We start from the raw sequence: 12,854 nt of genomic DNA, 5'->3' as shown, positions 1-12,854 counted from the left end.
GCTTATAATTCATTTGACTGTGTATTTTAATTAATTTTTATGATTAAATTTAAATCTATGACATTCAAACACAATTATTGTTAACATAAAAATTATTGAACTGAATTCAAGACACTACTCTTTTAACTTGGAATTAGCGCAGGTCCGCTCCTATGGCGTCTTTTTTCAGTAGGCCAACCCAGATGGGCCTTATTCTCGTTCCGAGCCTCTCCAATTCTTTTTAAATGGCCGAGCCAGCAAAATCCGTGTGCTTTAGTTTCGACTATGACGTTTGGCTGGGCGACGACCTCTCCAAATAAATAAATACTAAATATTTTTGTCAATTCTTCATGTTATATTTTCAGACGATGGCTACTCACTCTTCGCCTTCCACGGCAAGCTCAACGAAGAAATGGAAGGCCTGGAAGCAGGTCAATGGTCTCGCGACATTACGAAACCTAAAGAAGGACGATGGATCTTCAAAGACCGAAATGCTCAGCTTAAGATTGGAGACAAGATTTACTTTTGGACTTATGTGTTAAAGAATGGCATTGGATACAGGCAGGATAATGGGGAATGGACAGTTACTGGTAGAGTATTTTTACTTTTTGCCTATAAAACATTTGGCAACAGGAATATTAACATTAATGTGTTAATATTGCAATAAATATCATGCCTCATCTCTAGCCGAGTCTGGTAGCTGTAAAGGTATCTAACTGGGTGACGAAATATCATAGATTTCACATAGATGGCAATACGGCTAAAAAATCGTTGAAAAACCAAATACAAAGATACGACGCAAGCACATATAAACATAGAAAAATTCGTGAGGTCCGCTGGTTCGTTCCGTGGCTTAGTTGGTATAGCGTCTGGCACGGTATGCTAGAAGACGTCGGTTCGAATCCGGCCGGATCGAACCGATGATTTTTCTGAGTGTTCGATCTTTGTATTAACAATTATATCAAACTAGTGGAGTAATTTCACACAAAAATAGTTGAATATCAATCATTGACTTACAATTATATGGACGTCGGGTCCGCGCTAAAAAGTGTCCGAATTTATAGGGCGTTAAAATCGTATACAGAGCGTCATTCACGCTTTAGTATTCGTTTGTTCGACTGACAGCGAAGCAAGCAAAATTAGACAGTACTGCGATGACATTACAATTTAAATTCATCTTTTTAGCTTTTTCATATTCCTTTACATGTCACTACGTTTAAATAGGTTGACTTGGGACATTTTTTTCGTGGTTTTTGTATTAGACCCGTCGTCCATTTATTTGTAAGTCAATAATATCAATGCAATAAAAATTTGAATATGACATATTTTATTCTTCATCTATGCCCTATGCTCACTTGCATATCGGGTGATGGTGATTCATGCCTAAGCGTTAATGCGTTGTGGACGTGTTTTTAAATACCTATAACTACCTACGTTTAATGTACTAACCGCAATGTGTGCACCGCATATTGTTTTACTTGTATTGTATTAGATAGATTGAAACAAATTTATCTTAGCCATGGTAGCTTAATAGCCAAGGCAAAGTTTAAATTGTATTAACAATCCAAAATTTGTTATTTATTTTTAAATTAGGAACTACGACCCATCATTATCAAAATTTCATTAGGAATGTCTAAAGCATAAAATGGGCATAAGGCACTTCCATTGGCCAAAATGTAATCGACACATTTAACGTTTTACTTTAGCCCCCGCACCATATTCCACGCAATAAGGGTCACGTCATCGGATCATTTATCATCTGCTCACGATATGCCATTATGATCGAGCACAACGAGTACATTCATTTTGTCTAGGGTCCAACAGATGATTGAATTAATTTAACCGATTTCAAAAAAGAAAGAGAGATTCTCCATTTGACTACATTTTTTTTGTATGTTTAGAAGGTAAAAACCTACCGCTTTTTGCCACGTATGTCACGTTTGCTGTACTATAGACTGTATGTGTATAGACTGTACCAAAACTGACCCTTTTCTTGGTCGTGCTTCTTGAACTTCAAAAATATAATTGTATCACTTGCTTTAATATCAGTAATTAAGATCAGAATTTTTAACATCGGTGCTACATTTTTTTGGTAAAAACATTTGATTTTAATATTCTCATTAATTAAAAATAAACCTGACAATAGCTCTTTCACTACAACCGCAAAGTTTTTTACAGGTTACGTGGACGAAGCAGGAAATCCTATAAACCCCGATAACCGACCGGAACAAACAGTAGACGAAACATCTGCTGGTGAAACATCTTCTAGTGAAACACCTGCTAGTGAAACATTTGCTGGCGAACCAGTATTTTCTGCACCACCTCCAATACACTCGTCAAGTCCTACAGCATCTAGTCCACCAAGCGAAGGATTCCCTTGCGAGATATCGGAGTCCTTGGTATCAGTGCCAGGATTCGTTTGTAAAGGACAATTGTTGTTTGAGGATAATTTTAACTCAAATATTGCGAAAGGGAAGATTTGGACTCCTGAGATTCGATTTCCTGGAGAGCCTGTGAGTTTTGTAGATTTTTGGATATATACTCTTTTAATTGACAAATAATTCGTGAATGTTAAGAAGATCCCCGACACAAACTTTGAGAATAGTAATAAAAGCTAAGGGCGTAAGAAATCAGGTCCAAATTAAGAATTAGTGTCAATTGAAATCAATAACTCAAGTTAACTCTAAAATTACCCAAACGACTTTTTCTAAGATCTTCCTCGTTGGTAAAAAGATGTTCGATATTTCTCTTTCCAGGATTATCCCTTCAACGTATACCTCAATGACAGAAACCTTCGGGTTAGAGGTGGAAATCTGATCATCAAACCTGTCACTTTGGAGTCCAAGTACGGAGAAGAGTATGTTACGCAGTCTTTGGATTTGACTGCTAGGTAGGTATAATTGTGATAAACTTGAAAAGGTTAATCCCAATAGGGAGCAATAATAATAGATTACTCGGTCCTCATGAATTTGTTGTAAAGGGTCTTTCAACAAGAACTTTGTTTTTTAAACAAAATAAAACAAAAAATTTAGATGAAGATGATTCAAATTTTTATTGTATTACAAAGAGAAAAGTTCGGCAATTATGAATGAAAAATGATATCTGGCAAATGTCCACCACGACCACGCTGACAGAAGTCGATTCTTTCATCAAAATTTTTAATCACTTTTTGGCAAAATGTCGGGTCTTTTTCGGCTATCACATCACGGATTTTGAGTTTTAAGGCTGTAGTCGATTCGATTGGCTTCGTATAGACTCTGTCCTTAAGATAGCCCCACAAAAAATAATCCAATGGTGTTAAATCACACGATCTGGCTGGCCATTTAACAGCTGAATTTCGGGAAATTACGCGATCAGCAAATTTGGTTTGCAATAAATTGATCGTCTCATTGGCTGTGTGACATGTGGCACCGTCTTGTTGAAACCACATGTCAGTGATATCCATGTCATCAATGCTAGGCCAAAATTGAGTTGTTAACATCTCGCGATAGCGTGATCCATTCACCGTTACCGCATTTCCAGCCGAATTTTCGAAAAAAAACGGTTCAATGCCAACGGCACAAGTCACATTGCCACCGAAACAATGAATTAATTTATTGCAAACCAAATTTCCCGATAATTTCACGAAATTCAGCCGTTAAGTAGCCAGCTCGATCATATGATTTAACACCGCTGGATTATTTTTTATGGGGTTATGTTAAAGACAGAGTCTATACGGAGCCAATCGAATTGATTGCAGCCTTAAAACTCACAATTTTTGAAGTGATTAACCAAATAAACCCACCACTTTCTCAAAAAGTGATTAAAAACTTTATGGAAAGAATCGACATCTGTAACTGTGGTCGTGGTGGACATTTATCAGATATCATTTTTCATTAATAATTGCCAAACCTTACTTTTATTAATACAATAAAAATTTGAATCATTGTCATCTAAATTTATTGTTTTATTTTGATTTACAAAACAAAGTTCTTATTGAAAAACCCTATATAAGTAAAGATGAAAAACGGAAAAAAGACTGCAACAATAAAGATCGTATAAAAAAACAGGTACAATATCAAAAAAACACTCCCTACTTAAATACTACGACACATGTGTGAGACAGTAAAGAAGTTACCTCGTACAGGCCGTATTTTAAAAAAATATTTGTTAAGTTACTTGATTTTGAAGATATTAGATAGGCTACCTGATTTAAATCGGAAACTCGTAAACGGATTAAAATTTGTGGTGAAGGCGAGCAACAGTGCTCGCTTGAAACATTAAGTAGAGGGTGACGAAAGAACGAAAGAAAGTGAGAATGGCGAGGCAAAGGAATTAAAGAACGATCCAAAATTTGAAAATAAGTGGCCAGGAACCAGAACAAAGGTGATAAAAAGGCGACATGCCGACTCACAAACTCTTGCCATTATCAACCCTTCTGGTTTGAATTCATTCAGTATTTTTAAACACATTTAGGTTCATTTATAGTAAGGTTTCATAGTCACTATCAGAACGTTGCTAACGTCGTAACTAACAACATAATAAACACTTATCCAATAGGCGCTTTGTCGTCGAGTTGCGGACACCAGCCCGTTGCACCAAGTACCAAGTACACTTATCCAAATGGAATTTAATAACTTTTTCTTTCTACAGATGTACAGGTACCCTAGGCACACCGCAATGCGTACGTGAAGCGTCGGGTCCACAAATTCTACCACCCATCATCACTGGCAAGATTACTACAAAGAATAAGTTCAGCTTCAAGTATGGCAGGATTGAGGTCAGCGCTCGTATGCCTCTTGGGGATTGGTTGGTACCAGGTAAGCCACAGCCTTAGTTAACTTGGATAGTCAAGTTCAGTACCATTTTTATTACCAGCGAAGGGCTGGGGACCGGGATAAATGGCACGTTGAGCAGGCCCATTTCCAGCAGTGGACTACAATGGTCTCGTGATGATGATAATTACATACATACGCTTCACACCCTTTTCCCCACCGGGGTAGGCAGAGGCCACAGCTTTCCACTTGCTGTGGTCCTGACGCACATCATCATCATTCTGATTACAATTGTGTAAAGGGAAAATATCTTATAACAAAGTTATCGATAAAGGTTCACAATTAAATGATCCACGCATCTCACTCTACGTCAAGTGTTCGATTCCCAGGCCGGGAGAAATATTTGTATGGCCTACATTTATTTCTCTCGTGAGTTTGAGTGTAATTTGTGGTTGTCTATGTGTGTGTCCATAGCACCAGCAAGGGTTTCACCGTTTTTGCTAATGAGTATGATTACTGAAATTATGACAAAGTGCCAACGTTCAAATAGCTTTTCAGTCTTTACTAGAACCCATCATTATAATAGATAAGTTATGGGTTTACTTACTTTATTTTGTTTCAGAAATTCAGCTGGAACCTCGAGATAATGTGTACGGCATCAACAACTACGCGTCGGGCTTGATGCGCATTGCGCTAGTCAAGGGAAATGTGGCGTATTCCAAAAAGCTCTACGGAGGACCTATTATGTGTGACACTGAACCATACAGGTTAGTCAGGATAACAATTTTTATCCTCGGTTAAGACTACAATTTCATTCCGCATGTAGTTTATCTGTCTTTAACAGTAATGGTAATAAATTATCGATTTTATTTAAAATAAAAACTAACAATCGTTTTGATTTAGTAGCAGCAGTAGAGCTCCTTGTGAAAGAGTTCGTCCATGGACTTCCTGCCACCGATTAGCGATTTAGAGCTCTGAGTGGCACTGTAATCATCAGGCGCACGACTTGTACGTCCCGTCACTTGACATTATAAAAAAAATTGTAATCTGTAAGGCTAAAATTTCATTCCGCGTCTATGTAGTTTCTCTGTTTTCAACTGTAACGGTTAATGTAAATGTCCCAATCGTTAACTCTTTTAGACGGAAAATCACGAGTTTTGGCAAAAAAGTACTTAATAGTCAGTCACACTGACTACCTAGGTATGTAAACATTAAAAGTTTTGTCATTTATCTTCTAGGAACTATAAAATTTAAAATAAACTTCGCATTATTAAAATATTCCAGTTTTCCGCAACCTTGTACGAGTGCATGACAGACAAAATCTCTAATGTACCAATGGTTGACTATGGCAAAGTGAGATTAGAGTATTAGGCGATTATCACACTGCACCGCGCCCTGGAGTGCGGGACGCGGAATCACGCGCGCGGTGGCGGAGACGCAGATCTGCGTCACAGCGCGGTTTACTCTGCGCGGGGGCAGCGGTCTTACGGCCCCGCATCACTTAAAGTACTCGCTTCGCAGTTGATCGCCGTAGTGATTGTATATGCAGCCGAGATCCTTCTTTGACAAGAACGGTTAATAATACAGATCTCATTCAGGACCCTGCGGCTATACTGTCTCTTTGGTTTTTATTTACTCAAATAAAAATACACCGAAGATATTGGATAGATCCCTTTTTTTTTCAACCCCAATTTCAACTTCATTACAAAGATTTAAGAAAATATGAAGAAGAAGTTTGGTCGATTTTCAATAGCAAATATAAATTTATCGACGTCGAGATCTATTGTAGAAAACTGAACATGTCCCTAAGCGTAAAAATCTGCGCGGTAGTGCGGAGCGCAATGTGCCATACATACCCTGCGGTTCGCTGCGGCGCGGGGGCGCGGTAAAACCGCGCGGGGCGCGCTCCCGGAGAAGCATTGACAGTGTGTTAGACGGCGCGTGTTTTCCATACAAACTGAGGTACTTCAGTACAATGTTAAAAAACGCAGCTCCGCGCTCCGTCGCGGGACGCGAAGCAGTGTGATAATCGCCTTAGTATTTGACAGGACATTATAAGATTTCATAGTTATTTAACGGTATCGATTACTTTGTAACAATACATTTTAAAAAGAACAAAAGCCAAAATTAAGCTTGATGAAGATGCTTTTATTAAAATTGTCATGTACCTACAATGAGATTACAAAAAAACGTAACACAAAAATGAAACTTTAATGTCGCACGATATCATATTTGCGTAGGTATATTTTCGTGTTGCAGCAATAGGAATCCGTTTAGACACTTTTAACAATCGCCTTCAAATACGTACATCATCTTCGAAATAATGTAACACTTGGTGGCATTATCTCATTGCACATTCTATAACCTATAGTTGACACCTTACAATAATAACGCATAGAATAATAGTTTCATATCAAACGAACTGTCACAAGTGAGGCAAAAATCAAATTCATGTAGGCTAGTTTTAGTAGAAGGTTAATTTTCGGTTTTAGTGAATATTTATATAAAAATACAAGTTGAAACGCGTTACTTCCTTGTGGAATGTGATGCTACTATCTATTTTATGTTTGTCTGACGTATTTTTACACTCATTTACCGCACATTTCGTCATTTTTAGCTAAAACTCTTGAGCAGTTCGCGGTGCAAGTTGACCTTGAGCACTGAAGGCCCGCCCGCTCGTTTAGGCCCTTTGGGCGCGCTTCAATTTGCCTCACTTAGCGTGTGCGGACTAGGTTTCTATGCGTTATTATTCTAAGGTTGACACTAGTTACGTCCTAGTGTGTGTCACCTCAATAATCGACTGTCAAGTATTGGGTCTCCATAGTAAAACAGTCTTTTGACACCTATGTCAAACACTACTCAAACTACCCACAGAAGCTTGTCACTAACAGAGTAATCCAAATCTACGTTCTCCGTTCTTCGCAAAATGTAGATAATAAGTTTAAAAAAAATATTCATTTTTACGAATGCTTGACATGGGTGTCAACTATATAAATACACACAAAATAAATTATTTGTACAGTTATCTAATAGTTTTTATAAACACTTATCGATAATTAACAAAATTCCGACTAATAAACGAATTCAAACTACTCAAAATCTTAACGATTTTTGTAAGAACTCCAACGCGCTTTCACTCAGATCACATGTTCGCAAAAACTGTCGCCATATTGAATAAGAAAACAAATATTGAACTCCGAAATCGAGTTCAATATTTGTTTTTTTATTAAAAAAAATGAAGTGTCATACATTTTAACATTGTCAAAGATTGGTACATTTACCTTAATACATTTTCGATTCTATTTAAAACAATAACAGACAGTCGTTTTGATTGTTTACAGCGTCTCATGTATTTTAATGTCGCTTACTTGTTTTTGCAGGAGCAAACACTTAAAAGAAAACATCGGATATGACCACTGGAACAAAGCCTTTCACAATTACACTTTAATTTGGAGACCTGGTAAGTTAACATCTATAAGTAGTACCTTTATCATACATAGATTCACCATAAAATTGGAAGTGTCTAATATTATGGTGAATCTATGTATGATTCTTCCTTTCTATCACGATCAGATACTAATGAGAAATAATAGATCGATTTCTTACGACACATATCATTTTTCTTAGGGCGCGTTCCCACTATGTCGTGACGACAGATTGTCGTGCAGATTACAGTGTCGTGTCTTGTATATTTAAATGAAGTTTAAATATACAACAGAAGACGATTAACTTATAAAAATATATATATTTATTTATAATAAATTAAATTATGATAAATTGTCGTTCATGATTTTTTATCGTAACAACGACAAACTGTCGTCACAGTGGGAACAGCTAGAACGACAGTCGTCAGACGACAAAAAAAGTCACGATAAAACGCGACGATAGATTGTCGCAGCTCCTAATGTCGTCACGTTTTATTTTATACGTCACGTTATATTTTCTTTTCTTTGTTTGCTTCCTCTTCCGCATTTTTAAAAAGCAATACATTATTAAAATTTCGTCTTCATCCATTTCGAGAGGACACACTACCGGCTTCCAAAAGAACATACAAGCGACTGCAGTGCATCAAACGATTCTGTCGTGCAATCGACCAGGAGGCTGTCGTGAAACGATACATTGTCGTCACGATCTAGTGGGAACAGCTAGTCACGACAGTCGTCCAACGATAATAAAACGTGACGACATAGTGAGAACGCGCCCTTAGACCTGACTTGCAACGGAACAAGATACGTCAACGTGTAGCTTGATGTGCTGGCGTCTACAAATACCTAAAGTAAATACAACATTTGCAAACAGACAATTAAACAAGCGATCTGCCCATTTGCATAATTTCATAAATAAGGAATTAGAAATATACGCCAAAAATTATAGAGACTGCAAGAAACATGTCAAAATGGCTACAGTCCAAATCGTATGAGGAAACCGAAGATCTACTAGAACACTTGCTTTATAAACACTACTGTCCTAATCTATGGCAACAGGTTAACACACACACACACGCGCGCGCGCACGCACGCTCGCACACACACATTCATACACACATCCACATACACTAACACACACATACGTTTTCAGATTCAAAATAAAATTTGAAATTAGAAGTTAAGAATGTTGAAAATTGTTAAAAAATTGTTATCTTTTCACGTTGTTTGGAAATGTAAAAATTAAACACTAAATTAAATATAAGTTAAAAATGTTAAATGTGCATTTATAACTATGGAAGAGCGGTGTCTCCTGACACAGGCTTGATAAGCTTAATAGGAGGTACCATCCACAGTTAATATAAAGTTAATTGTATTACGGAAATAGATATTTATGATATTATATTATATATATTATTATATTATGTAATCGCGCGTTTACGTCGATGCAGTCGCGCGTTTGCATCGATGCAATCGTCTATAAATCGCAAGTGTAGCTGCTAAAAGTCGCGGTATTAAAACCACTCAAGTCAGGACTTGAGTATGATTTCAAGCACTGGAAATACGACCCTAATGGCAAAGACTTGAGTATGATTTCTAGTGTTTTAAATCATATTCAAGTCCTGACTTAAGCATTGAGTAGAGTTCTGGAATACGACCCTAATGTCCACTTGCACTGAACTTAAGTATGTCTTAAACCAATGCTTAAATTGATAAGACACTCTTAACACAATGTATTAAGAGTGTCTTTTGCATTGCAATTATTGGTTTAAGCCGCACCTAGGTTTAGTGCAAGTGGACATAAGAGTAGCTGGCAGACGCTTATAGACACTCATATATCTGCACTTAAGTTCGCTACATTTCCTTTTTATGAATTCCAGCCAGTATATCCGTGTTCGTGGACGGAGAGCAGTATGGGGAGGTGACGCCTGGCGAAGGCTTTGCAGCTGATGCAAGCAAAGATGGTGTGCAGGCGGCGCCACAATGGCTCAAGGGCAGCGTTATGGCTCCTTTTGACGAGTTTGTAAGTTTTTCTTCTGCACATACTACCTTTTGGTCCATCGACTACAGGCGGACGTTCGTGTGACCAAAGTCTAACTATAACTCTTTTCATATTTGGTTGATTTCAGAATCCCGCTGAGCTTGTCAGATATTTTTTAAATTTATATAATCTATGAAATACTATGTCAATATCAAGAGCTAATTATTAATTAATCAGGTGGTATTGGCTGGTTTTACTAGCTTCATTGTTAAGTATGAAAAGAAATCGAAAAATACCCATCAAGCACTTGGCTTTGCTGTCCACACGCGCGCAAATCAGAGTCAAAGTCAAAATGAGTTATCCATTTCGAAAAATGTATAAATAAAATCTAATATTACTTACAAGTACTTCTTAAGTAATTGGTATTGATAACAAAAATGTATTCTTCCAGTTCTACGTCGCAATCGGGCTTAATGTTGGCGGAGTGCATGATTTCGAAGACGAGCCAAGCAAGCCGTGGATGAACCGAGCCACAAAAGCCATGCTCAACTTCTGGAACGCGCAGAACCAATGGCGGTCAACATGGTATGATGATACCAGCTCGCTGAAGGTCGATTACGTTAGGGTCTATGCACTGTAAAAAGGATTGAAGTGGTAGTTATGCAATCAGTGCCGGCTTTGCCTATGGTGCAAGGTGTTCAGAACGCCTCTCGCGACGCCTCCAAACGGGCTGTTGCTTCACAACATTTATAATTTGCACCCGAATTTCCGATCACTGGAGTAAGTATTACATTTCGACCTGCCTACTAGAGGACGCCATAGATAATTCATTGCACCCGGGCACCACATGGGTTAACGCCAGAGCTGTTTGCAACCTCAAAATATACCTGCCATAATAAAAAAATATATTTAGTTGAGTATCGATTTTTTTTTATTAGATTGCTGAGCAAAGGCTTCTCCTCTCTCCTGTTTGACACATTCTTAGGCCAGTCTGTTATATTCGCGTCCAAATTATATATCTCCTTAGTCTGCTCCAGCAATTTTAAATAGAAAACCACCGTGAGGCTCAGACATATTAACAAACTAACGGATAACTCATGTATAGTCGAATTTTTGATGGACATAATTATTGTTTCAAACAAGTCCGTGGTCATTACTCGTGAGATTGCACGGCGGTGCCAAAAATATTTTGCTACTTTGGAGTGCAAAAATTTTAGTCGCACTGTTACATTATCTATGATGGTGTTTCATATCATCGGTAAGTTTTATTTTATTTTTTTTAATTTTCAATTCTCTAATTGTAGTGTTTTTTTATTACGAGAAATGAAAGTAAACCATGAGGTAAACGGTAAGAATCGCTGTAATGTGGTCGCTTCTTTTTTGGAGAACTAAGCATAAGTCAAAACATCTCGAATCCGTCGTCGTTCAGGGGGGGGGCAACCTCTTCTTATAACAATATTACTTTTATTACCTTACATTGACTTTTCGTACCATAACGCGCTAAAAGTAAGCTTATTGTAATTTTAAAACTATGATGTTTTATTGACAGCTTTGTGACTATTCATTCACTCAGTTCGTACTATGACGCGACTTTAACATTAAAGTAATATTGCTCTTATGTCAAATTTAGCAATTTTAAAATAGATACACGCATGCAATGGAAACAATATTATTTTCAGTTTTCTTGTCTTCATATTGATTTGTAATGATTAAAAGTTAAGTTGAACTTATTTATTTACATATATCTCTTCAATATTTTGTTCATTTTTTATTTAATAGCACATAGTAAATAATTTTTCGTTAAATAAAAATACGCCATGTTTATTTTGTAAAATTATAACAGCGCCATCTATATGCTCCTTGGCGAAACTAACAGTTGACACTAGACTATAGTTCCGAATTCACAACGTGGCAATCAAGGCTCAGCTTGTTTTATTTATTTTTCTCTATGAAAATGCGGAATAATTGTTGAAAACAACGTAATTTTAATAGATTTTGTTATCACATACTTTTCTTTTCTTAACAGTCAAAATTATCTGAATGTAAATAACATTAAGCACTTAAACATTATACTGCGATAAGACGATTCGGAGCATCAAAAAAGAAAGAGATGGCGTTTTCGAATTCACATAGCGTTATCTCTTTCCTATTTTTAGTAAGGAATAGACAATATTGGGAAATCATTCGTTCATTCAATCACTTTTGCAATAATACATTACTTGGTTGACAGGTTCGTCATGGTACGAATATGAGTAATATTATAATAGCTTACTTTATGCTTACATTGAAATAAGATTGTTTTTGGAAAGGTTATGGTAGGCCCCAAGGTATTGCAAGATGGCAGCACAATGATTGAAATTTGAATATGCAATCAAAACATATTGAACTTTTAACGATATGCCAACAAGGCAATATTTAAATTATATTAATAATAATAATAATAATAATAATGTTTATTGTCACAAAAATAGTACAACATTATAATGAAGTCCCTGACTCCAGAGCTAGGTTACAAACCTGTGTGACTGGAGGCAGTGTCCTCTCTCAAATTTTGACAAATTTAGTCTATTTCATTACAATAGGTACAAACAAAAGATTAAAATATGGTAGGTAAACTATCTAACTTAACATTTCCATGCACATTGTAAAGTTTATATATATATATATAGTGTGTGTGTGTGTGTGTGTGTGTGTGTGTGTGTGTGTGTGTGTGTG

The 12,854-nt window shown here is 36.8% G+C and overlaps 1 protein-coding gene across 1 annotated transcript; it reads left to right on the top strand.

Annotated features, from left to right (window-relative positions):
- Positions 1-337: 337 nt before the first annotated feature.
- Positions 338-11,056, top strand: LOC113230089 (beta-1,3-glucan-binding protein-like; the record flags this gene model as incomplete). The annotated part of the gene is made up of 8 exons (XM_026463847.1): positions 338-569; positions 2,158-2,492; positions 2,736-2,869; positions 4,612-4,778; positions 5,356-5,500; positions 8,114-8,193; positions 10,039-10,181; positions 10,591-11,056. Coding segments are annotated over 8 exons (1,425 nt in total), but the record flags the coding sequence as incomplete, so codon positions are not given.
- Between the last annotated feature and the right edge of the window lie 1,798 nt (positions 11,057-12,854).

Source organism: Hyposmocoma kahamanoa, unplaced genomic scaffold (assembly GCF_003589595.1).
Source record: "Hyposmocoma kahamanoa isolate Upper Pololo Valley unplaced genomic scaffold, ASM358959v1 100381, whole genome shotgun sequence".
In the NCBI taxonomy this organism is placed as follows: Eukaryota; Metazoa; Arthropoda; class Insecta; order Lepidoptera; family Cosmopterigidae; genus Hyposmocoma; species Hyposmocoma kahamanoa.
Note: the sequence above shows the minus strand (reverse complement) of the source record. Positions and strands in the feature narration are given on the sequence as shown.